The 25,266-nt window shown below is 50.7% G+C and overlaps 11 protein-coding genes across 11 annotated transcripts; 6 read left to right on the top strand and 5 right to left on the bottom strand.

The window, feature by feature from the left end:
• Nucleotides 1–1,233: 1,233 nt before the first annotated feature.
• On the top strand, nt 1,234–4,785 carry GCG54_00010822 (uncharacterized protein; the record flags this gene model as incomplete). The annotated part of the gene is made up of 1 exon (XM_045410737.1): nt 1,234–4,785. One exon carries the CDS (start codon nt 1,234–1,236, stop codon nt 4,783–4,785), a length of 3,552 nt encoding a protein of 1,183 aa, XP_045260302.1.
• A 521-nt stretch (nt 4,786–5,306) lies between these two features.
• Nucleotides 5,307–6,263, bottom strand: GCG54_00010821 (uncharacterized protein; the record flags this gene model as incomplete). The annotated part of the gene is made up of 3 exons (XM_045410736.1): nt 5,307–5,461; nt 5,515–5,714; nt 5,761–6,263. The coding sequence occupies 3 exons, from the start codon at nt 6,261–6,263 to the stop codon at nt 5,307–5,309; spliced, it is 858 nt and encodes a 285-aa protein (XP_045260301.1).
• Nucleotides 6,264–6,818: 555 nt separating this feature from the next.
• Nucleotides 6,819–8,932, top strand: GCG54_00010820 (uncharacterized protein; the record flags this gene model as incomplete). The annotated part of the gene is made up of 3 exons (XM_045410735.1): nt 6,819–7,210; nt 7,265–8,403; nt 8,475–8,932. 3 exons carry the CDS (start codon nt 6,819–6,821, stop codon nt 8,930–8,932), a joined length of 1,989 nt encoding a protein of 662 aa, XP_045260300.1.
• Nucleotides 8,933–8,965: 33 nt separating this feature from the next.
• Nucleotides 8,966–9,418, top strand: GCG54_00010819 (uncharacterized protein; the record flags this gene model as incomplete). Its single annotated transcript, XM_045410734.1, has 1 exon — nt 8,966–9,418. One exon carries the CDS (start codon nt 8,966–8,968, stop codon nt 9,416–9,418), a length of 453 nt encoding a protein of 150 aa, XP_045260299.1.
• A 536-nt stretch (nt 9,419–9,954) lies between these two features.
• Nucleotides 9,955–11,145, bottom strand: GCG54_00010818 (Tyrosinase ustQ; the record flags this gene model as incomplete). The annotated part of the gene is made up of 3 exons (XM_045410733.1): nt 9,955–10,196; nt 10,277–11,082; nt 11,123–11,145. The coding sequence occupies 3 exons, from the start codon at nt 11,143–11,145 to the stop codon at nt 9,955–9,957; spliced, it is 1,071 nt and encodes a 356-aa protein (XP_045260298.1).
• A 727-nt stretch (nt 11,146–11,872) lies between these two features.
• Nucleotides 11,873–12,452, top strand: GCG54_00010817 (uncharacterized protein; the record flags this gene model as incomplete). The annotated part of the gene is made up of 2 exons (XM_045410732.1): nt 11,873–11,942; nt 12,019–12,452. The coding sequence occupies 2 exons, from the start codon at nt 11,873–11,875 to the stop codon at nt 12,450–12,452; spliced, it is 504 nt and encodes a 167-aa protein (XP_045260297.1).
• Nucleotides 12,453–13,408: 956 nt separating this feature from the next.
• On the bottom strand, nt 13,409–14,482 carry GCG54_00010816 (uncharacterized protein; the record flags this gene model as incomplete). The annotated part of the gene is made up of 4 exons (XM_045410731.1): nt 13,409–13,641; nt 13,703–13,805; nt 13,874–14,145; nt 14,227–14,482. The coding sequence occupies 4 exons, from the start codon at nt 14,480–14,482 to the stop codon at nt 13,409–13,411; spliced, it is 864 nt and encodes a 287-aa protein (XP_045260296.1).
• Nucleotides 14,483–17,259: 2,777 nt separating this feature from the next.
• Nucleotides 17,260–17,651, bottom strand: GCG54_00010815 (uncharacterized protein; the record flags this gene model as incomplete). The annotated part of the gene is made up of 2 exons (XM_045410730.1): nt 17,260–17,582; nt 17,648–17,651. The coding sequence occupies 2 exons, from the start codon at nt 17,649–17,651 to the stop codon at nt 17,260–17,262; spliced, it is 327 nt and encodes a 108-aa protein (XP_045260295.1).
• Nucleotides 17,652–19,190: 1,539 nt separating this feature from the next.
• On the top strand, nt 19,191–19,951 carry GCG54_00010814 (uncharacterized protein; the record flags this gene model as incomplete). Its single annotated transcript, XM_045410729.1, has 2 exons — nt 19,191–19,567; nt 19,618–19,951. The coding sequence occupies 2 exons, from the start codon at nt 19,191–19,193 to the stop codon at nt 19,949–19,951; spliced, it is 711 nt and encodes a 236-aa protein (XP_045260294.1).
• Nucleotides 19,952–20,573: 622 nt separating this feature from the next.
• GCG54_00010813 (uncharacterized protein) lies at nt 20,574–21,140 on the bottom strand (the record flags this gene model as incomplete). Its single annotated transcript, XM_045410728.1, has 1 exon — nt 20,574–21,140. One exon carries the CDS (start codon nt 21,138–21,140, stop codon nt 20,574–20,576), a length of 567 nt encoding a protein of 188 aa, XP_045260293.1.
• Nucleotides 21,141–22,366: 1,226 nt separating this feature from the next.
• GCG54_00010812 (Efflux pump atB) lies at nt 22,367–24,107 on the top strand (the record flags this gene model as incomplete). The annotated part of the gene is made up of 6 exons (XM_045410727.1): nt 22,367–22,497; nt 22,557–23,059; nt 23,114–23,642; nt 23,705–23,741; nt 23,803–23,872; nt 23,935–24,107. The coding sequence occupies 6 exons, from the start codon at nt 22,367–22,369 to the stop codon at nt 24,105–24,107; spliced, it is 1,443 nt and encodes a 480-aa protein (XP_045260292.1).
• Nucleotides 24,108–25,266: the final 1,159 nt, after the last annotated feature.

Genomic DNA, 25,266 nt, shown 5'->3' with positions numbered 1-25,266 from the left:
TAGAGCCATGAAAGTCTAGACTAGCACTGATTCATCAACGAATTGTCCAGAACACAGCACTATCGAACGGTCTACGGACATGAGGGGTCCGCGATTGACTTCGCCGTCAAAGCGGCCCGGCAACCGCTTATGCAGCATGGACGTTGAAGGGCCCCTCAATATTCCTTATCGGACGAAGAGCGGTCACCGACATTTGACCCCCTGGAGACAGCGTCCGGGCGAGCAGACGGCGGGAGCCCGGGATGACGTCAAACGACGCCAGTGCGAGGCATCATCGAGGGTCGAGGAAGTAGTGTCGAAGACGCTGAGAACAGCAGACAAAACTCATGGAGAGTGAAGTCGAAGCAATCCCTTCATTCAAGAGACCGATTCATTCTTTCTTTGCATGAAGGAAAAACCAAAAGGAAGATTGGGGTCGCCTGCATGCCTGCAAATCGTCGTGGACATTTTTCGTTACCCCAGAAGTTGCCCAATTGGGCGCCAACCACAAACAGGTGTGGTTGGTTGGGTGGGGACGGTTGGGGCCCACCGGCCGCTTCACCCGGGCAACGCGGTGTAAACAAAAGAGCTCCGACCAGCCACTCCCGCAGCTGCCAACGCTGCAGGAACTCCAATCCAACCGTTTCTTGTGCAGTTAGCCCACCTGGCAGAGGCGAGAGAAGAGCTTGACCAACCACCGCGGGACAGCGCAGCACATATATGCAACCCCCGAAGGATTAAGTCAACAAAGGACACACACACACCACACGCACCACGCACCAGACTCATATCACTCACTCGCATATACACTACCTCCACATACGCATACCATTGCCCAGAGACAGGCAAGCTCCTTGTTCTGTTTCTCTTCTCTGGCATTTTGTGATATTCCTCAGCGTTGGCTACAAACGATTTACGAAAAAAAAACCCTGAAGATCCTCTCCAATTGTTGAGACAGGACACCGGTTGCTCCCTCGACCCCACGCTGCCCGTCCCGAGCCGACATAAACAGACAAGACTCTTGACCGCTCTTCACACTCGCACAAAACAAGAGACACGCACACCCCACGACTGCGTTCTTCCCGGCAACCCTTGAGGGAACGCAGAAAACCCGCTTTTAATCTTTCCGCATTTCTCACTCCTCGTGTGTCGTGCAGCATCTAGCATAGCAGTTAGATGCCACGACCCGGGCCAAAACCCGAAGATTTGGAGTTTGAGATCCATGTTGATCCGTCTTGCTTGAGCGACGATCCGATGGCCGCCGACGACGAGGTCCCCACCAAGTTCGAGGAGGAGAAGAAGGCTGACGAGGTCAAGAAGGAAGATACCGAGGCGAAGGAGGATACACCAGCTCCTGAGGCTACGAAGGAGGCTGAAGAGAAGGAGGAGGCGGCTACTGAGGCTGCTACGGAGACGCCGTCAGAAGCTCCCGTCGAGGAGTCGAAGACAGAGACCGCAGAGGCAGAACCGGCAACAGAGCCTGCTGCTGAAGAGACTCCAGCCTCCAGCGAAGATACGGCAACCGAAGACGACAAGCCTGAGACCGAGGAGAGCGTCGAGGCTACTGCGCAAGACGAGTCCGAGCAACCAGACGCCAAATCGGAGGAAGATCTCGCGGAAGAGGTTGCCGCGGAGCTAGCGGCTTCGCAGGAGGCCCAATCGGAGGAGTCTGGGCCCACGCCTGAGCCTCAAGTCGAAGAGGAGCAGCCTGCCCAACAAGAACCCGAAGCTGAGCCGGCACCAGCAGCCGAAGCTGAGAAGGCTGCTACCCCTGAGCCTGAGATCACGTCCGACGAGCTGGCAAAGAAAGTGGAAGAGGAATTGGCGGCAGCGGCGGCTGAATCCACGCCGGCTGTTGTTGTCGAAGAGGTCGAAGACGACAACGCGGAGCCCGCTGCAGTACGTGAAGCAAGCCGCTCTTCGTCGTCTATGCGCCGAGCTTCTGGCCAGACTGAAGCTCTTATTCAAGCCGCTGCCAAGGAGGTTCTCGAAAGACTCGAGGCCCAGACCATGGAGACCATTCGCAACCGGTCACACTCTCCCCGCGACTCCATGGGCTCAACAAATAACGGTACTGAGATCCATTACGATACAAGATCTGACACCACCCGCGGCGAATCATACGACAGGAGGTCAGACGTCACTCACCGTGATTCTTGGGCTTCCCGGTCTCAAGCCAGCTATCACGACAGCCCCCGTGAAAGCCGTCGCGAGTCACGCCAGAGTCGCCGAGGAAGACACAGCCGACGCGACAGCGACGTCCGGCCTTCGCCCATGCACGTCGAGGACGGCGGCGACAGCTCTTCCCAGCACGGTGGTGACTCTGATGTGTTCAGCGATCGCAGCGCCCGCAGCTCTATGGGTTCGTTCGACGGTGGTCACATGGATCACCACCACAAGGACATGGAGTGGCGCTCGTCGAAGCGGTCTTCGGCCATGTCCGATATCTCCATGTCTGACATCTCGCACTACGACCGCGAGGAGTTCGTGCCCACCATCCGCGGGTCTCAGAGGATGCCCTTCCGCACGCCTTCTGATGTGAAGGCCATGCAGTACTCTTCACCAGCCCCTTCCATCGTCGGATCCCCCCGCTCGGCGAAGCGTGGCCAGCTGCCGACTATTTCTCGGCTCGGCAGTCCGACAGTGTCTGCGCAGTATTCTCCCAAGGGCCGCACTACACCGACACGACTCAAGATCAAGAAGGAGCCTGCTCCCCTTGTCTTGCTGCATGTGACTCTTCTCCCGCTGCGCTGGCAATGGGCCGAGATTCTCGAAAACACACCGTCCGACAACCTTACCGCAGAAGCCAAGAACTTGCGTGAGGCCTGGCACCACCTCCACGACCGCGTCGCGGAGACCGTCTGCGAGCGCGGTATCCTCCTATCCCATCCCCAGGATGACTATGAAATCCTCGAGGAGAGACTGCTCGAGGCCCTCGATCTCCCTCTGCGCCGCAGGGCACGCGTCCTTGAATGCGGCCACTACATCGGCCCCTCCAACGAGTCAACCATGACTGAGGAGATCGACAGCGACGAAGAGGAGTACGACGAGGAGATCCGGAGGCGGAACGCTCTGGCCAAGACGCACTGGTGCCCTACCTGTCGCCACGACATCCGCTACGAGTCCCTCGGACCCGGCAAGATCTTTCGCATCAAGGTGTACGCCAGCAACGGCCTTATGAGGACCGGCGCGTGGGCCGCCTGCTGGAAGGAGATGGAGCGCGTCGATGTCGAGATCGAGCCCATCGTGACGTCTGGCGTCCTCGACGAGCTCGAGCGTCTGGTTATCGCCCAGTCGCAGCAGATGGTCAAGCACGAGAACCCTACGATCATCGAGTCGACCGAGAATGACCACGACGACATGTCTGCTTTTGAGCACGACATGGACGACCATCACCTCGACCGCAGCATGCCCGCACTGGAGGAGCCGCCCCAGGAGCCCTCCATTATTGGGGAGTCTAACATGATTGAGCCCAACTACGAGGACGAGTCACACATCCCTGCGTCTTCGCCTGCCCCGGCCATGGAGGAGCACCGATCGCCTTCCCCTGAGCCGATACACCGCCACCATGAGAGTGAAGAGCGCCGTCTCCGTGACGAGGCTCGCATGCGTGAGATCTACGGAGACAGCGCTCCTCCGTCCGCCGAGCCAGAGCACGAGCCCGTTCCAGAGCCAGAGCCGCAAGCTGAGGAGTATAACCAGAAGGACTACACCCAGACGCCGCCGCCTCAACAGTCCCGCGAACAGCCCCATGAGCACTACCACCAAGAGCAGGAACACCACCACCAGCAGTCGCCGCCGCCTCCGTCCAGCCACGGCTTCGACCAGCAGCAGGGACAGCCACGCACCTTCCAGAACGCCGGCTTCGGTGAGCTGCTCCTCGAGGCTTCGCGTGTGTTCATGCAGGACAAGAAGAACCTCGCCATTGTGGTTATGGGCTTGTTGATGCTGTTTATGGTGGTCAAGCCGGCGCCGCGGGAGGTCAAGGAGTGGGATGGCAAGTTCGTCGAGCAGATTAGGCCCGAGGTCCGTATGGATGAGGGGTCGAAGGCTGCTGTTGAGCCGGCTGTCATGGAGACGGTTCAGTCTGTGGTTGAGTCCGTTACTGAGTCGATTGTTTCTGCGGAGACGCCTGTTGAGATTGTTGTTGAGGCAAGCCAGGCGGTTCCTGAGGTTGATGAGGAGGCCGACGCAGCTGAGCCAAGCCAGGATATGCCCGTTTCTGAGCCCACTGCGACTGTCGATGAGGAGGCTTCTGAGACCTCTTCCGCGTCCTCTGACGAGCCCTCTCCGTCTGTGATCGAGGATGTCGAGGAGTCTGAGCAGGAGGTTGAGGACGGTGCTGAGGAACCGACACCCTCGCCTGAACCTACTCCTTCCCCGCTTGACGAGTCTGAAAGCCAGTCGCACGTCGCCGTTCACCAGACCATCACCACCAGAGAGGTGGTCCGCATCATGGAGACCGTCACCGAGACCGTCAAGGCGTTCGTCACCGAGACGGAGGTCATCCAGTCGGAGCCCACGGCCAGTGTTGCGCCTGAGGCTGAGACCGAAGAGCAAGAGGAGGGGCGGGTTGAGGATGAGGAAGAGCCTGTTGAGGGCGTTGCTGCCGAGGAGACTGTCGTCGAGGATGAGATGTCTGCCCAGCCTACTGAGACCGAAGAGGAGCAGGCTGCCGAGACTGTCGCCCCCGCGGATGAGCTTGTTGACGAGGCGGTTGTTGAGGAAGAGCCTGCTTCTGAGGAGGCCGAGCAGGTGGTTGAGCAGGAACAGGAGACTGAGACAGCCGAGCACGATGAGCTCTGAATCCATACTCTCACGGGCAACGACGAGAATGACGAAGGGAAAGTGGTACATGTGAATGAACACAAAAGAGATCAATAACTACTGTAAGAGATATGAAGGATGGCTTTTACGAGGAACAGACGTCCCAGCAAACACGTTTTTCAAGGGAGACTTTTCTATTGTCTTTTTTGATGACGCAGCACCATAGCGCAGCACAGCACAGCACAGCGAACCTGCGAGAAGAAGACTTGCTTTTTAATATTCTTTTGGTTTTAGTGTTGGAAATGTAGATAGATGGTCATGTTATGCACTTAAAATGGGCCGGCCTTTGGGTTGGGTCTATGATGAATTGAATGTTGTCAATGCTCTCAACTGCCGTCCCTTGTGTTCGTCATGTCGTCAACCCCCCCCCCCCCCCCCCCCCCCCCCCCCCCCCCNCTTCCCCCCCCCCCCCCCCCCCCCCCCCCCACGTATTGATAAACCAGGCTTTTCCTCATTCAGCACCGGGGCTTTCCATCCTTCTCCCAGTCGCGATAAGAGATCTAGACCTGGACAGCCGCAAGTACTGTTGCTAATGTTCCAGATATGGCGGCTACTATGAGGGCAGCGACGGCACATTTGTACATGTTTGCCTCGGACAGGTTGCGTTTGACATGCGTTCCCCACCAGTTCACAGGCGTCGGATCTCTGACCTCCTCTACAGCTGAGAGAGCTGCGGGGCCTAATACGGGTGCCGCTGATATAGCTCACGGAGTCGTTTCGGAGGGTCATCGTATCCCAGTGTAGACCATTGCCGGGAAGGTTCGAGGAGGCTCTTTCTGTGTTCTTCTGGCGCATGACGATGAACCCAGCGTTTCGAAAACCTGTGAGACCTGGGATCGTTCACTGACGGAAACAACAAGTTCAAGGTTGCCAATGTCTCCATCATGAGTAGTGGTGGTAGGCAGCCGCTACTTGTGTCAGTTAATGATTGTTTACGCTCGTTTGCAAACTCACCGGCCCAAAGCTTCAGTCGTGGAATGCGTAGGAGCCTGGTTCGAGATACAGAGGCCGCTGAGACTTTCCTCAAGAAAGCCCCGATCTGAAAATGGGTACAGTATTTTGAACCTTTTTCCGATGTGAAGGTACAGATGGCCCGACAGGATATCGGTAGGCCGAATCTTGATGCTTGCACGCTTCCTCAATACCTTGGCTCGGACGTTGTTGATGTCGATAGGTTGAACAGAACCGGACTCGGGCGACGGCTCATAAACGCGCTCGACAAATCCCGCAAGCGTTTCTTGGTTACGCCATTGAAATGGGATGCAGCTTTCGACCTCTTCGGGGAGTTCGCATCCTATCCTGAGCTTCTTGTACACAGCCGAATCAAGAGCCTCCAATGTCGTTATATCGTGATGCTGGCGGATTACTTCCTCTCTTCGAGAAGTCGGCTGAGCCTTTAGTATATTGAAGGCTACTCGCTCTTCCTCTGACCACTGTGTCGAAACCTTTTCGTTCATGATGGCATCGTTGATGTCTTGATCACCGTTTGCGTGGAGGTGATTGTCGCACGAGGTGCTACTCTGTCCCGATCCCGAGCGTTGGAAAGACGAAGATGTAACATGCATAACAAGTGAGCAATGGAGAATTTCTTCTGTCAATACAGCAGGGAGAAAAGATCTTGAACTTTGAAACGGCAGCCCGACACCGTAAGGCTCTTCCCAGCCACCACGCCCGCAAGGCTCCCCTCGGTGATGGGGGGCTGAATACACTTGCAGGCGACAAATCATTCCAACGCACTTCAATAGGAGCTGGTCTGACGCGTCAGCATGTGCCACCCAGTCCGAAGACTTGGCAGCTGAACCTCCCTTACATAGCATACCCACGATCATTTTGCCAACCAGCGCCCAACATCACCACAGTCAAGATGCAAATTTCGTCATGCGTCTATGACGAGACGTTTCATGACATAGCCCCTTTAATCCTACAAAATTCTTCTAATAGTAACAAGAAAGTTGAGCCATCTGAATGATGATAAGGTGAATAGCAACCCATCGGATTTGGTATGGGCCCTGATGAACGACAAGACGAAGACTCGGTCGCTAATGCTCGAAGCTCAAGAGCTTCTTCTCGTTGCTCATATGATTTACTTCGTTATCAGCGTCATGAATTTGTTTATTACTTGTTTCATAATCATGGCCGTGAAAAAGGTGGCCTTTGGTTATGAGCATGTCCCTAATGGCGATGAACTGCCTGACGGAGAGGCCCCGGGCGACACTCCTTTGCAAAGCGGTGGCTTGGGAGGGGACGTGGCGACGTCTACGGCCTCCGACGATACTCGCAGACATGAGGATGTTCCACAGATGGTAAATGAGAGCAGCAGCAATACCGACACCAATCTTGCAGTCGCAGCCTCGGAACAGGTCTCTGAACCTAGCAACAGTCTCCCGGACCAAGGACATCCTAGGTATGAATTATCAACGAGAGTCGCTGGGGTGGCGAGCTGACATCTTGTTCACAGTGGGCTTGGTCCATTTGAGACAAGTCGAACAAGACAAAGAGTTATCAATGTCGAGGCTCCGAGAGCTGGCAGGCAGCCGCCAGTAGACATTCTCTGGACACCCGATTTGGTGAACGTGAACCTGGACTGTTTCTTCAGCGATGAAGAAAAGCAACCTCGCGACACCTTCACAAAGCTAATCCGAAAACATCAGCATGACATCCTGACCAGTCGTTCGGGCAAATTACCCCATATCACGGTGAGAATGGCCTACATACAATCTAGGGCAGCCTTGGAGGGTCTGAATATGAACGGAGAAGTCCGCATCCTCATAGTCGGGCTGCGAACGAAGAAAAGTAGACGAGAGTTCCATGCGTTCGGGATGCGGCCAGAGAACAAGCATTATGTCCCTTTCAAACTCTGCTATGCTCCGGAGACAGGGGCTATATTCCCAGCGGCAGTGGCGACGTGCGCCCTTAAGGAGATCAGAGACACAACTCTGTGTGGTAGATTGACCGTCATCAGAAGCTCGAACTTGAGTCCCCGGACGTCGACAGTTGGAGGTCTTTTGAAGATAAAGGACCAGTTCTTCGCCCTCACCACCAGCCGCATGCCTGAAGACAGCGATCAGATGCTTGAGAATGACAACAACAGGATGACTGAGAAGCACAGTGACGCGGTACTAGTGTTTGACGACGAGGCTTTCGAGCGCGGTTGGAACTACCTAGACGAGGCGCTGCTCAGTAACTCTGACGACGAGGTAGATGATTCTGACACACAAGCGGGTGATTCCCACGTTTTGGACGACGATGGCGAAGAACGCGAGGAACTCGGTCGAGATTCGAGTCATGACATGACCATAGATGGAGACTACGTCATGTTTCGAGTCAACGAGGAACGAATGCAAGCCGGAGAAGATTGGCAGCTGGTCCCTGTGGATCTTGAGCATCTTCTCCCCAACAAAATACCTGAGAGGGGCCGTATGGGACCACCTCGGGAAAGTCCCTTCATAGAAGACTTCTGCAATGAGCCCAGTGGCCTATTAAAGAATAATCTAGGGAATCCCAGAAAGGTTTGGGTCATCTCGGGAATGGGCGACTTCAGGAGTTGTTGGATGTGCCCAAACTCTTCTCAGATGATTTCGCCCGACGGGACCGAACGTGAGGTTTGAACACTTGAATTCGATCAACAAGGTATGGAAATCTATATACCGTCATATTTAGGTTCTCAGATCTCAAGGCAGGTGACTCTGGTTCTTGGGTTGTCGACCACACTCATAGACTTCTTGGCATCGTCGTCGCACGTTCACTCGGTGTCGGTTATATCGTTTCATTCGCAAGCGTGCGACAGGATATCGAGAAAAGAATGCGCTTGAACCCAAAAGCGGTGGAATTGCCGGACAGATTGGAGTCACGAATCCGTCTCAACCCATCTAACACTAACACAGGGAGCTCGAGGGGTCCAAGACGTTCTGTTCAAGTCGATATTCCTAGAGAAAGGTACAATGTCGAGAACTTGAACGTGGCCAACGCCAGAGTTCATTCTGGCCAGTATCTTCACTACGTCATTCCGATAGCTGTGTGCTACATGGCCCTTATTCTTTTGATGAATTTCGGCCGAGAGTATAGTCCGCGCAGCCAGCTTTTTGGGCAGGTGCTAGCCTTGCCAATGTTGGAACTGGGGCTCTGAGTTATTTCCGAGGTTTACTTCCACTGCAGAACAATGACTCCTGAGCGCCAGGATATTCGAGAACACTTCCGTCAGACTTTCTACGATTCTTTCCTAGTGGTTGTCGTCGCAGCTTGTCTTGGTGCTTCCGGCGCGCACCTTGCTCGCAGCTACTTCCCATCAGTCATTTTACGTGTTCCCGAGACGCCGGATATCATGCGAAGGCTTCGAGCAATCCGGAAGATTGCACACGACACCATTGAGGCTATGAAGACGATCGACAGGTTGATTAAGGAAATCGACCGGGCTGTCAAGAATGCGAAGAGCATCCTGCCATCTAGATACGACATCCATGATTGGTACCAAAGAGTCCTGCACAGAATCGAGGAAGTTGTATATGGAATCCGTCAGAGAATTTACCGGTATTTGAATATTTTCAACATAGTCGGAGCAGTGAACAACATTGGCAATGCCATAAACTGGCTGGGGAACAATGCGCGGATTTGATCGTTGTGGATATAGGCTCGTGAACAAGTAATAGTGGGTATAAACGTGTATATGGACCAGTTCACATGGATGAGTCTTACTGTCCGGGCGGATAACTGCCATATTAAGTCTAATAGTTAGATTTTCACTAATAACTTTGATCACTATCATCACTATCGTTCATGTCGTCTCTACCATCATTATCGTTACTATCCACGTCGTTGTTATCCCTACTAACGTTCATGAACACACACTACATGCCCGGATAGCCACGAATATCCGCCCGCAGAGCAAAACTCATATGGATTGTGATTATTGCTAGGTCTATCTACCTGTGTGGACCAGTGAGAGGACGTGAAGATGCTCATTAACGGACGTTTTGTAAATCGGTCGGGATCTAATACAAGGAAGAAAGCCAAAGTTTATCAAGCACCATTTCCATAGAACCTCACTATCACACCGCCTGAATGCCCTGACCTTACGGTAGAAACGTTATATTTCTGTTCTGAGGTACTCTCTCAAGGTATACATACACATAAGACTGCGTGCGCCCTATGCTAGTCATACGCGTAACACAGTTGACCACCTGACGTGCTCAGGTAGTCTTCGACTTTCCCATCGCTGACGAGACCACCCATTGGAAGGACATCTTTGGAATGAGATTCCATGTTCTCATGATGCTCCCCAAGAAAATTTTCCGAAGGTCCGAAATACTCTTTCAAGCGGCCCTTGGGATCGTTGTTCTGCCACAACCACCATAGTCGGTCAACCTGTGCGTGGTGCAAAAAGAATACCGGGTCTATCAAAATCATGTTAGATAACGACGACGATTATCGAGGACTTTATCAATGAGACATTGATTACAAGAAACAGACGTACCATTGGTCGCTGTGAAGTTGAGCCATTCGCCCCTGATGAACATTGGGATAGCGTTGTGGGCGCCAGCCTCGAACCTTTTGAAGAAAGAGCTGTAATCGGCTGCGTTCAAGGTCTCATTCACATACTCAGGGGAGATACGATCGTAGATCTTGAGATATAAAACCTCGTCCTCGGCATCTTCCACAGAATAGAGATCTCTGAACCACCGAGATAGGCAGTGCGGCTCCATTTCGGCAATGCCCTTTTCAGGAAGGTGTCTCCAGGCATAGCTTCTACCTGCAAATGGTCCCTTTTCAACGCAGTGATCTCCCTCAGAGCTACCATTTAGTCCAAAGCCGAGTTCAGAATCCCATACAGGAGACTGGCTTAGGTCTCTTGAGTCCAACACCCAATTCCAGTAAGGTTGCACACCATCGTATTGACACTTCTGGCGCAGCGTTTGCTCGTAGGTATACACGAACATTCTATGCCATGGTAAGAAGGCAGCCGCGTAGTGCGAGGAACCACCTGCCGTAATGTGGGCGTATGTGAAGTCGTCAAAATGCGATGTTTGGCTGTCAAAGATAGATGGTAAGTCCATAAGACAATTCACTGCCGAGATGTAAGATTTCTTCTCGGCAGCGCTGAGAGTCCTCCACTCTCGGCGGACAGATGGCATTACACAACGAGTTTCAGAACGACCAAAAAGCTCGAATGCCATCCAACAACTCAGTGCGATGAAAAGAGACAGGCAGGCCAGCGTCAAGAAATACTTGATGTAGACCTTCTCAAGCAGCGTGCCGCGCGTGCTCCACCGGGTGTTTCGTCTACACTTAGTCAGTCAGATGCTCACAGTACTAGACGCACCGCACAACGTGAATAAAGTTCATCTTTGGACTCTGACCTCGTGGGCTGAAGCGATTTGGCCTCTTCGTTGTCGCCTTCTTGCTCCTGTTGTGGCACCGGGTCATACCACGATCCAGCGATCTGCAATCGATCGCGAAACTGTCGCAACTTCGACAACACCATTGCCGCTGATGTTGAAAACAAATACAGTTAGATAATGGTATGTGGCTCTCATTCGTGATCCGAAAGACACAGAGAAAAAGGCTTCGAATCGAACCTGCGAGCCAAGCTATTTGGTGCTCATCCTTCTATCCGGGCGAGATGTGATTTTGATGCCGTATGCCTTATGCAATAAACCTTGTCTGTACGGATACTTCGGTCACCTGTGCCAAGAAAGTCCGCATCTCTGCATTTATCATACCTTCCTCTTGAGTTGCTAACACCACGTTGAGTTGTCAATTTGAGTTACTTACCGGTCATAAACAATGCCCGTGACCTCCGAAACCGAGACCGACGCTGCGGAGATTGACACTAGCCATCTGCAAAGAGTTGGAGTTGCCATTATCATCAGTCACCATGGTATGGTCGTGAATCTGTGATGTATGGCTTCTTGAATGTGACTTTGATCGGCATTTCCAAAAATTCCCGCGATGCTCGTTTGTGAAGCTACCTGTGGACTTAAAAGGCTCTCTCATTTCTTCCGTTTTCTTTCCCCTAAGCCTCCAAAATCATCCACCATTCCAGTCACTTGAAGTTTTGTTCTCGTCCGAAATGGCACCCCTTAGCCCTAAAGCCCTTTGCCTTGGCCTGTTGTTGGCCATTCCAGTCTTCTCAATTCCGGGTCAGTTCTTTTACTCCTAGTTGTCACGAGGCATTCTCTGAGAATCCCCTTCGGCTGACCATATGACGGGTGATAGTCCAGCACAGTGACTTGGGAGTTGCAGAAGCTGCGAAGACCAAGAGGCTTCTAGGATACACCTATCAAGCCCTGGATGGCGACGCTACTGAGAAAAGTGCCGCGGCCAACGACAAGATCAAACGGCTTCTAGGATACACTTATCAAGCTCTGGATGGGGAAGATACCCAGACTGATGAAGCAACCAAAGAAAAGGCTAAGCGCCTGTTGGGGTACACCTACCAGGCTCTTGATGAAGAAGACTCTCAGACGGATGCAGCAACCAAAGAGAACGTCAAGCGTCTTTTAGGGTATACCTACCAGGCGCTTGATGGCGAGGACACTGAGAAGGATGCCGCGACTAAGGACAAGGCTAAGCGGCTTCTGGGATACACTTATCAGGCGCTCGACGGTGACGCAAACGAGTCCGACTCGGCGAAGGTCGAAACCGAGTGAGCCGCGTGCGGAATACAGTTCATTATGCATCAGTAGTGAAGTACTTGGAAGCACTCGCGGACAAAAAAGTGGTAAATTCTAGCCACCTTAGACAAGAATTGATAGCCTTTACCTATTCAATTTGCCACGCCAGTCTTTGAAATACTAACGTGCTTCGTGTTTGGAGCGTGTTGATACAAGCTTGATCGATTTACGCGGCGTCAGTCTTACTTGAAACAGCGTAAACAGGCGAGGAGGTAGGCGAGGCGTAAGCTGGGTGAGTTAAGTCTGTATTTAGTGACGGAAATTCCAGTCACTGTTGCATTCTGAATGGGTATACCTTGCTTCCCATTGCAAATTACTTATCTTGTGGGAGTGCTCTCTGAGGAGTGATGGAATCGGGCGATTCACAGTCATCCTTAGTCGGAGGATGAATTCCGCCAGCAGCGAAACATCTGCCATTACGCTAGGTAGTGAAAGGCCGATAAGACGGAAACATAGGAAGGGGAAGCGGTCCTCCAAGGAAATAAAGTTACTTAAGCTCGCTTTCGGTTTTGCGGGTTTGTCCCGTCCAGTCTACCCCCAATTTGCTCTCAGACCCGTTGTTTAAGCACACGACTTGCAACTTGGCAGCATCTCAGTTCCACAATTATCAGTCCTCGTTTTGCGGGTATCTCCTGCGGGGTTTCATTTTACAAAGTCAAGCATTCAATACGCAAATCTTGTAAACTGTCAAACTTTTGTGTGCAAGAACAGTCTTGAACAAGATATGGAATCCTCATCCACATCCATCATAAGTGGGAGTTGATGAGACTCTTGGACTTCATCATATGTTGGGTATAGAAGCGAGTTTTATTGATATGACACACTATGTTTGATGTAGATATTTGCGGCTTCCATGAAAGGCGAGGAGTCTTCTACGACAGGAGCTACAATATCTATAGGTGAATCACAGCCCCGCATGGTCAGAAATAAGACTAAATGCTGCCGGGTGGTTGATCAAATCTTGGAACTCTCCTTTCCGACGCAAACTGACGAATCTTCTCAAAGTCTCGACACGTGTGCTGCGTCATGAAGTCAGGCTCCGGCAGTGTGCTTGGGTCATTCGGATCCGGAATAACATGATCATTGCCAGGCCTGATGTTGCCCGTCAAAGGCGTCACATCCGCCCTGCACATGATGGACAACCTGAAAGATTCTATGCAGTGATCTAACCCGACGTGAGCTTCTGAGGAAGACTGAATGGCAAGTTGTGGTTTCTTAAGGCTCACCTATGTGCTCCCGATAGTAAACATGCCTCCAGGCAGGATCATCCTCGTGACCAGGAGGGGCGAGTTCGTAATGATCAGGCCAGGTATACTTTCGAAAGATGTTCTATGTTTATCGTGCGATGTCAATCGAGAGTTAAGATCAGAATGAATAGGACGGATTATATTTCTTACCAAACAATGAAGTTGATGAAAAACCTCGAATATGTATTTGACACCGTTTGGGTCCTGGTCGTAACTGTAACCCCAGGCTTTGTCCATAACTTCAGACTTGTTAATCCGACGAAGGTCTTCTCGGTCCATTCGCATCAAGTATAAGTCCTGGTCGGAAATCAGATCCCAAGCGTCGTCTAGCTCTCTGCTCGGAGGACCACGATAGGGCGACGGCGCTCTGAAGTCGGATGGAAACATTGTCTGGTAGTAGTTGACGGCTTCCAAGCCAGGCGCTAGCGGACTGTTTAGCAAAAATTGCCTTGAATATCATCATATGCAGTTGAAGCACACAAATTGGGAGACATTAGACTTACACCAGGGAGAAAGGCGCTTTCCACAGTCCTCCAGACTTATGGAGGCTCGCCCAACAAAGAAGGCCGCGACTCCAACCAACAAAAAAGACAAAAGCGTCAGTGCAAGTACTCCTCGGCGCAGAAACTCCTTGGTCAAACGGCGAAAATTCGATTGTAACTCTATAGGCGAACGGCCGCCGAGCAAGCCAGCATTTTCCTCGAGAGATCCAGCATCTGACGTGAGTGGGGTGTAATCACAATTCTTACGCTTTTCCATCGTTTCGAAAATGTCGCAAGCTGCACACAGAAAAGTGATTGAGAAAGGATTCTGGGTCTATGAAGAGATGATGGGCACTTTTACAAAATGACAGGATGACGAATTTCATCCCAGGTACACATAAGTGAAAGGCCCAGCCGTATCTGAATCTCCATCTGGAGCAGACCGATCGGAAAGTTCAAGAGTCCGTGTTTCCAGCAGGGAACCACCCGACCGCCTCGGAACTCCGCAGTGTCCCCATCGTCGTTGTAACATTGGACGTAGAAAACAAAATAAATTAATCTGCATATGCTTGATCGTATCTCGTAACTATGCAACTTGCGGATAAATGAATAATACTGATAGAACAGCCACAGGAAATTCGTTGCGCTGTCCCTACATTTTCCTACGTTGAGTGTCAAGCCATTTCATTTTCCTCGTTATGAACACTAACGAGCTCTTTCTTCAGCGGCGCCGAGGCCATCGATGCAAATGAAAGACGACCTCAGCGATGGGATGCCGGCGCATGGCCGAAGTTCATCGGAGATGCCGTTGCTTCTGTCACCCCAAGATACTCCAGCTGCCGCACTCAAGCCCAGGTTGTGCAAATTCTCAAGTCAGACCGGCCGACTCGAGGTTATCATTGTGTTGCTTGTCTTTCTCATGATTCTCCAATCTGTCTTTTTGTGGAAAGGATCCTACTGCTTTGGCGAATCGAAGGGAGCACCGGATCATTCATGCAGCAACCAAGCCAATTCCCCCGTTCCAGAGTGTAAGAGAAAAACAACCAGACTTTCTCACTACCATATGCTCTGCATCACTGACAAACCGAGCGATGAACCATAGTCCGCACCAAAACCCAGGAATTTTACAACACCACGTCGGAATACGGAATTTGGAAAGTTCCATGGACGGAAGCCGAATGGATGCAATGGTACAAAAATTGGGAAGCTCTTTACCCTCCAGGGCGAGGCATGGTAAAAGTCGTCGACCCCGGGCAATATGCAGGCATCCCACCACCGATGGACGATTTTGAAGGCAAAGAGCCTCCTGCAGATGGCGGCTACCGTTATGAGCTCGCGATAACTCATCAGCTACATTGTCTGGTATTTCTGCCCCTGGTTAGTCGGTGTATTTCATGCGGCACAATGCTGAGAATGCTTTAGTGGGTTATGCAACGCTACTTTTACGAAATCCAAGCGGGCCTTCGACGCGGCGATCACTGGTCTACCTTTTTTCATATCAATCACTGTACAGATTACCTTCGCTGGAGCCTGCTGTGCAAGGCAGATACGACACTCGAGGGTTGGGATGAAGAACAGCTCAATAATCCCAACCCTCATCCCCGTCATCGTGGGCCTTCAGGACTGCATGCTCCACATCAATGCACCGATTACAAACAGGTTTATAGTTGGATGGAAAAAAACAGATGGTATGACTTGAAGAGCATGGACAATGACATTCCAGAAAACTCCACCTATCAAGACTGGACAACAATTTGGGAGAGGACCCGAGAATGGATGGAATCTTGAGCGTCAAACTAGTACATCATGTCAAAGAAAGGGACGAGAACATGGAAACTTGTGTAGGGTTATGCTCACACGATGTGACTCCATTTGATGAAGTAACTGTCTCGTACGTCTTGATAATTGTTGATTCTCTTTCATCGTCTTTGCGAAGAGTTTAAGCTTGGAGCTTTTCGAAATGTGGTAGATCATGCAGGCGAAGAGAGATGCCAGTTATAATTGCCCATAGAAAGAATCATGTCTCTATCCAGAATCAGTACCGGGAGGTAAAGCGTATTATCAAAAACTGCCCAGTATGGGTGTAAGATGGTTGCTTTCCATTCTTTCACTCCGTTCGTCTCAATATACAGTGAGTCAGACTGCACATGTAAGCCATGGCCAATAAACAGGAATGACTCCAGATGAGTGAACCAATTATACAGCATTACCCTTGGTGCCTTGGTTGGGAAGAGAGCTAAGTCGGAGGCTCGAGGCTGTGCGGCTCGAGGCTGCGTAGAAGTCGCCCAGAATGAATAGCGACTTTCCTCGACGTAATGACTGACATTTGAACCGTTCTTCATAGCCTTCGGTATCAATCAATCATAACTTCTCCGGATTGCAGGGTTGAAATAACAGTGCTGGATTGCTCACATCGATTTTGTATCAATTCTGGGACGAACCGTTAGCCCGAGCAAGTAGAAGATTGATGCGCATGAGCCAGCGGAATTTTGAGATTACAGGTCAACTGCCACACGATCTTTTGAAAATTTGCGGACATTCTTGCGAGTGTTGAGTCTCGAGAAGCAAGAATGGCCAAGACTCTGCTGACAGCAAAGAGACTGGCCCAGTCGAGTGGAGAAGTAGTTCAGGCAGGCTACATCTTCGAAGTGATTCGACAAGCTATCGCCCCAAAGGGCGTGGCCAGATTCGAAAGTCAATTAGAAAAGCTAGAGTAGTCGTCAGTTATTGGTGGATGATAAGGGAATGCGTCTAAATCCAGAGGGGAGCGTTTCCTAGCAATTGACAATACAGTATTCTATGTAACACCTGCTCAATACGTGCAAGACGACTGGGTTGACTTCATGATCAATCTCACTCGTAGCTTGGCCATATTAACTACAAGTAAGCAAATAGTCAGACCAGTGAATCACATACAGAGTGCTGAAGCAAAAATTGGGTGCCATAGAGTGAAACCAGCGTGTCTATGTGGAATTTGAAAGGCACTAGCTATGGAGAATCGTTCCTCTCAAAAGGCGAAGTGATACATGATTGAAACCCAAACACACTGATCCCTTAGCAGCTGCCGGCGTTGGTGGCCTGGGCAGACCACCAGTTGTCAGGGCGGACGACGTAAGGCAAGCCAGTGTCGCCGTGAGCACAGCTGCAGATGTACTTGAAGTGGTATCCTTCGCCGTCGAATCCACCAGTCAGGGGGTCGGCGCCCTGAGCTCCGATACCCTTGCAGGCAGACTCGAGAGCGTCGTGAACCTGCTGACGCTGGCTGTCCAGAGTCTTATCCCCAAAGATGACGTTGCCCTCAAAGGCAACGCGAATGGGCCTTCCGCGGGCGGCAGCGGCGATGTTCGCGGCAAGAAGAGCGATGGCAAGGTAGTACTCTGGAGACTGATTAGATTGAAGTGCTTGAGTTGGCCAAGAAAGAAGATCTTGAGGCAATACTTACGCATTTTGAATGTTGTTGGGAAAGATAGGAGGAGAGAGTGACAAGTGGTGTAAGTTGTGAAGTGGAACGAGAGACTTTTAGAAGCTAATGAGTGTGGAAGTAATGTTCTTGTTGTGTGACGCAGAAGAAGGTATTCCTCATTTCTGTGCGGAAGATAGCAGTCTTTATAGCTGAAAATATGTTGCCAGTGATGGGTTGATACACGGGTTCTGTCTCAGTGCTCTGGTCGACGACGAAGCAACCGGGGACTTACTATTCGGAAAACTTCATTTGTCACAACTTTCTCTTAATTCTGCCTCCCAATTTCTGTCATTATGCCAAACAGAAAGTATAACGCAGTCTGGCCGAGAGCTGATTGTAGCGGATACCACTCGACCGCACTGTATTCGGCGACGACTAAGTTGAGAACGGATTAGTCTATTCGTGTCATCCGAACTCAAAGTATGAGTCTAAACCGCAAAGCTTGCGAGCCCCTTTCTTTTTTTCTCTATCCTACCTGTCTTCGCCGTTGGGGTCCATGAAGTTGCCGGTCAAAGTGGAGATGGCGTGAATGTTATTCCCAGTAGAAAAGTGAAACTGTAGTCGGAGAAGCCCGTAATCACGGGTCTCCATGGTATCATTTGTGATTTATTAGGCTTTATCTGCCTTGTGTAATCATCGGCGAAAGCTTAAGACCCTGTGGATCGGCCTTTTGTAATCATTGGCAAAAGCTTAAGTTGTTGTCAATCTGTCTTCAGACGGAATTTATCAGATTTCCAGTTTTCCGTTAAGATTTGTCTGCCCTACGTTGATTTGATCAAGGTTTGCGGTACTGTTCGAGCCGCAGCAATACGGTGGCGCCTGGGCCTCTTCCTGGTGCTTGTTTGTAGTTCCAGGCCCGGACACGCCGCATGGAAATTGGACACCGTCTTTGCCAAGACAAATGATGTAGAACAGGCATGATACTCCTGTTAAAAGTCCACGGTAGGCTATTGCTTTGTTCATTGTCCACTTTCAATGGCAAAAGTTAGCAGTAACAGTACAGGCAATAGTGCGAAGGCTGTACCAGTCATGATCCGATGTTGCAGAGGCTGATGAACGCTTCTAGAAGTATGACCCACTTGCGGTAGTTGTGGGATGCTTGTTCATCTCAAATTGTGGAGTATAATATGCTCTAGTAAGTAAGTTCAGGCTATTCTACGCCGTTTAGACTTTCCCTTACCGCGATACATACCGACGCCGGGATACGCGGGATCATGAGATTGTACGAGCCGTTAGTAGAGTCGCAAGTAGACTACACCGCAAGGCGTGGAATGGTGGAGCTGAGCGGAGGAGATCAATAGGTTCTCCTCGTTCTCGGTAAGTTCCATAGCTGACGGAACTTGAGAAAATATGAGGCTCTTTGTACCGTAGTCCACTTACACTGGATGGGATATAAAATGCATGGCTTGCCCTCTTTTCAAACGATATCAGACCATCCAACAACCCAGACATCTCACAGTCATTCTTTCTTACAAATCACATTCACTCACTCATTCATTCACTCACTCAATCAGCTATCAAAATGATTGCTCGTATTTCTACTATCGTTTCCGTCGCTATCACGGCGTTGAGCCTCGGTGCTCAAGCTGCCGCCGTCAACGACGTCTCTCCGGCCCTGAGCAACCCTTTGGAGGCCCGCGCTGGACTCTGCTGCGCGCTCGCCGTTGACAACAGAATCCTCCAGACTGTCTGTCAGTACATGTACGAGAACTGCGGCGGCTGGGGCAACTGCGTCCAGGGCAACGACAACCAGTGGTGCCGCCACTGCATTGTCAACCACCCCGAGGACGAGGCTTGCCTGAAGCTTACCTGGCCTCCCGTTGACCCTGCCCCTGTTGGCAAGCGTGATGAGATCGATGCCACCATGGCTCCTGCTGAGCGTGACGTCTCCAAGGAAACGTAAGTGAACCAGTGCGCGTGGTTATGACGCCTGCTAATCACATTCGCAGCTACACCGGATCTAAGGATGTGCAGAAGCGCGCCCTTCACACCGACCACATTCAGACCCAGGCCCTTGTCAACCAGGCTCAGTCCTATGCCAGAACCTTCGGTCTCATTACCATCCGCATCATCGTCAGCGCTGTCAACGTCGTCACCTACAGCATCCAGAACGCCGGAGTTCAGCAGGCTGCTTGGGAGATTCTCGACTTGGCTACCGGCTGGCACGTCAACGGCAACGTTGAGGGCGGTGAGGTTATTGGAGGACACGCCCCCAGCCAGGTCCTGGCCAAGGGTGGAGACAACTTTGAGTTGGACTTCATCACCAACACCGGTGGTGCTTAAAGGACTTTCTGGTCCTGCTGGCTCCCGCAAAGAAACCCACGCGTTCCGAAGCAAACTCGGGCGAGGACGGAAGAATCATGTCGCATTGGTGACCTTTCATAGCCGCTGGTTGAGATTGCTGGGATTTCCTTTGTCTAGTACTACAAGGTACATGTAGCCTCCACTCGGGGTCACTATGCCTCCTCAATTCAATAAACATGGTGATCAAGATTGCTTTTTACAATGCGTGACAAGAACAGTCCCCCTAGTAAGCTCGGTCTATTATATCAAGGTAAAGTCCTTAGACGCGCACCCGCCCCCGGCAATGGGTCTGAGATCTCGAACATGCCCTGGACAGAAGTGAACCTCCAGTAAACAAAGTCCGTTCCATTGTGCTAGTGATCATATTAAAAGGGAAGTAACTTAAGGTACCATATCCAAGCGGATGTTTCTAATTAGGCGGGGAACTACCTATACTAGGTCTCATAATTGGTTTTACTTTAATTTTTTGTATTATCTCTGTTATCCCCGTCGTCTCCGTCGTCCCTGTCCCTGTTGTCCACGTCATTATCGTCGTTATCGTCGTTCCTATTGTTGTCTATGCCCACAACCCGCCTATATAGCAAAGCTCATGAACTTGTGACTATTTCTTCTTCGATAGGATGCAAAGAGCAAAAATGCACATCCTGTAATACCATACTATTCGAATCAGCACTCGCGGAAGTAGATAGTCGAAGATCGCCTGGTTCAGCCTGGTTAGGGAACCCATATGGCAATGCGCAGTCGCCCCCTCTTCCTCCGTAAACTGTTCAGACTCCTTCTCGCATAGCAGCCTGTCGAACAACGCTTTTAGTTGACCTTTCAAGAAATGGTCCTCCAGCGCATCCAAAACCAGCAACGGTGTGTTGATGTTGTCAACTAAGCCCTCCAGCGTGTATACTTTCACACAGCGCCTCACCTCGACCGGAGAGTGAACACCAAATGCCCACATTTCGTTCTTAATAACCCATTTGAAGCCCGTGTCCCAACGCATCATCTGGTACATGAGTGCATTCATCGTGATATCCCAGCCATTCTGGATCAAGAATTTGCCAAGGGCAGGGTTTTGGATATGAAAAGCACTGCCAAAGTCGTACACTCCGTCGTTGACGATGGCAGCCGCACACCGATGCTCGAAGCATAAGGCACGTCCGACCAGGTAGCCTCCCATACAGATTCATACCCATGTGGAAGAGTTTGTCTTTGATGACTATGGGCTGGTCAAGGGCGAAGTCGACCACTGGGGTAATTACCGTCTTCCAGTCATTTCTGAAGAACAGACGCTGCTCTCTCAAAGCCTCCCCTTATCCCGGCCCATCAAAGAAAATGGTATTGAAGCCCTGATCAAGAGCCGCCTGACCGTTCATGCAGAGGACCTCTTCCCTGGTAGAATCGAAGCCACCGTTGAGCATGATAGTAGTGGGTCTCGGGTTTTTGCTTTTGTCCGGTTGCATGATGGTTGCCGGCAGTGCTGTTCCTTCGTACTGTATCTTAATTATCTCCGTCCGGTACGGCATGAGTTCGGTAGCCAAGTAAACCACCTCTGTACTCAAACTCATGAGCTCATTGGATATATTTGTCCTCGGACACGTTGTCTCTTCGGTAGAATTCGGCCGTTCTGTAATAGTTCGAAGCGTGCAGAAACGGAGACTGTGCACCGCGTCGGTTGTTCTTGGTCAAGCTCGTCTTTGCAGTTTCAACAGCGTGGTCGCCGGCTGACTTTCATTCTCTCAGCCAGCTGTCTTCGTCTTTTGAGGGAATGCGAGAGCAAATGGAAATAGCTTCAGCTAGCTTTGCACCGCCGCATTGAGCGTAGCTGGCAGCTCGAAGAGCTTTATAGGCAAAAGACTCGTTGTCATGGAAGAAGAATTTGTATAGAGGTGCCATAATAAGCGGTGATGAGATTTGGGTTGCCGAGAAGAGTGTTCTTCATTCAAAGTCAACAAGTACTCACGCGATTTGCACTTTTATGGTGTTTGGCGCGAACTTACAAGAAGCTGGTCTTGGAACTGGCAGGGGTGACGTCCGCTCCATCTCCGTCTCCCATTCCCGCTCTTACCTCCGTCTCCGTCTCCGCTTTAGCGCCCTCTCTTGCCGGCCATCGCATCCGAACAACGATCTACGTCAAGGATTACATACCTGAACATAGCTTAGTAATTCTATATTGTGACTGGCGCGGAAATATGCCCCGGAGCAACGGAAAACTGCGCGAATGCTCGTCAAAATTAATTCAAGGAAATCGAAACCCGACAACTTCGCGATTGAGCCATACTGTGCCCCAAAACATGGAAACAATGCTGTGCTAACCAGCTCAAACAACACTTTCGGCGGATCCTAGACAGGATTCCTATACCAGATGTTTCGAAAACGTTACTTTACCAAATCATACAAGCTAATATGTCACCGGAAGAAGGCCAATTTTTGGTCGATTGGGACGACGGCGATAACGACCCATTATGCCCAAGAAGTTACGGCAAGCTGAGAAAATGGTTGATCACTGTGGTGGTTTCGGTCATGGGTCTTTGCGTGTAAGATCTATAAGAAGCTTGTTCCCCGTGACTCTGTGCGACTGCTGACATTGATAAAGTACCTGTGCGAGTTCCATATACACGTCAACATACGCCAACTTGGAAGCCGAATTTCACAACTCTAGAATCGTATCGACTCTAGGATTGTCAACCTTCGTCCTCGGCCTTGCGTTAGGGCCGATGATGTTCAGTCCCCTGAGCGAATTCTACGGGCGAAGGCCAATCTATCTCGTCTCGTCCACCTGCCACCTACTTTTCTTGATTCCTCAAGCGACAGCGAAGGACATCGTCACACTAGTCGTTCTGCGCTTCTTGGACGGCTTCTCAGGTAGTGCGTTCCAAGCTGTATCCGCGGGTACGGTCCGCGACTTGTTTTCAAACGACGAATTGCAGGCGCCTATGCTTTTGTTCTCGATTTGTCCGTTCATCGGACCCAGCCTGGGACCTTTGGTCGGCGGGTTCATCAACTACTACACTGGATGGCGCTGGACCTTTTACGTGCTGATAATCTGGTCCTTCGTGCTAGAGTTGGGCATTGTCTTTCTTGTTCCGGAGACGTACCGTAAGATTCACTTTCCACTCTTGAAAGCGGCGCGACTGACACACTGCGCGATAGATCCCATACTCTTGAGAAATAAGGCCCGCAAGCTTCGTAAAGAAACCGGGGATGCCCGGTGGAGAGCAGCTTCAGAGACGCATTCCAAATCTGTGCTTCGGGCAGTCGGACTCTCACTCTTGCGACCCATTCAGCTTCTGGTATTTGAGCCAATGTGTTTGTCTCTATGCCTCTTCTCGGCATTGCTCCTTGGCATACTCTACCTCTTCTTCGGCGCTTTCCCCCTTGTATTCAGGGAAACCTACGACTTCAACCTGTACCAGATTGGGCTCAGCTTTTTGGGTATCCTGGTCGGTATGCTGCTGGGCCTTGCCACTGATCCGGTGTGGTCTAGAGTCAGGGTACGACTCATCTTGAAGAACAAAGGCCAGAGTGAAAATGCGGACTGCAGCGAGCCTGAGTTCCGACTTCCACCCGCAATGTTTGGCTCTGTCCTTGTGCCTGCGGGTATTTTCATGTTTGGCTGGTCGATGTATCCTTGGGTGCACTGGATAGTTCCCATTATTGGGACGGCATTATTCGGGGCCGGGTGAGTTCTTCGTCGCATGTTTGTTAGTGAACGATGGTGTCTAATACGACGGTATACTGCAGCAACATTCTGCTTTTCACTGGAATCTGGACCTTCCTCGTAAGTAGCACACCGCAGGAAATGCAATGTGTAAAAGAAAGTGGCTAATGGCTGAGAATAGGTGGAGGCATATCCCAGGTATGCTGCCAGTGCGCTCGCTGCCAATTCTTTCGTCCGCTGCACTGCGGCCGGTAAGTAAACCCCTTGACGAACTCAACAGCTTCGATACATAGCAGAGCTAATACTCTGACAGCTGCGTTTCCCCTGTTTGGCAACCAGATGTATGTCAGCCTCGGGTTTCAGTGGGCGTCATCCCTGCTAGGCTTCTTGGCAACGGGAATGATGGTGTTTCCTTATTTGTTCTTCAGATATGGAAAGGCTATCCGAAGAAGGAGCAAATTTGCAGATGCCTCAAGCTCGTTTTGAAGCGTTTCCCTACATCATCATGGCATGAAAATGAAGTCTCAAGCAAGATTAGACGGAAAAGCTATAGATATGATAACAACCTATACATGTATAAAGGCCGATGACTCCGAGAATACATTGCAAGGGATGAGACTTTGAGAGAGTATTGCAAGGGGCAGCTCATGTCTCAATGATAGAGAGACTAAAGGGCCAAAGTCGAGTTCACTAGACCTCGTTAGAACGTGATAGAGATAGTTTTGACTATTCTTGGAACCTCTTTAAATACACCCCTCTCGTTGCATTCGCCATCGATGATGAAGAACCCCGGCCCAAACTAGACAGGCTTTTGGCTTCTTCCCTCAATATGTTGGCAAGTTTTATTGCAATTTGAACTTCGCCATCAGCTGAGAAAAGCATCCCTAGGCTGATGCATTGTTTAGACATGACCCTATTTCCTAACTCAGAGTCAGAATACGCAAAGAATCATAGAACCCTTTAAGAACAAATGAGCTTGACTCTCGAGAGACTGCCTACAGAACCAAAATCACCAGTCTAGTGGTGGCTCTCACAAGTTGGGTAGCTAAACCTGGTCCTCAAAGGATTCATTGGCTCGTTGCATCGTAAACGCCACCAATGCCACCATCATATAGTTGTCCCGACATCACGATGCATTGAAGAAACTGAACCAGAATGATCTTTGATGCCTCAACTACCCCACATGTCCAAGTATCAACTTCCGAAACGGATCCTGACTGGTCTCGTGGCTCAGCACCTCTCCCGCGGGGAATCTAATCCGTATTGAACGAGCAGTGCAGTGACTTCAAAGACAAATTCACTGCGCGTTCCACAAACTAGCCTTTTACTTCAGGTTTCAGAAGACAGGGTTTCGTACCAAGTTGACGATAGAAGGCAGTGTCTATCGTGTGCATCACAACCAATCTCAACACCCTCCTGGAATCATGTTGCCTTCTTCCTGTTTCGTTAGTGTATTATTCCATCCAGATACGAAAACAACAGGTGGAAGCATCAAACCAAGAATGACTTCAGCGACGTCGGACTACTTGGAGCTATTCCACAACGACAGTAGGTGGACAGCCAGACTCCCACGAGCCAAGACAATATAACGATCCGATGGTGCTATCATTGCAAGGTTGATAAGAGATTCGAAACTATTCCTTTA

This window comes from Colletotrichum gloeosporioides, assembly GCF_011800055.1.
Source record: "Colletotrichum gloeosporioides strain Lc1 chromosome Unknown consensus_69, whole genome shotgun sequence".
Lineage (NCBI taxonomy): Eukaryota > Fungi > Ascomycota > Sordariomycetes > Glomerellales > Glomerellaceae > Colletotrichum > Colletotrichum gloeosporioides.
This window is presented reverse-complemented; position numbering and strand designations above follow the sequence as displayed.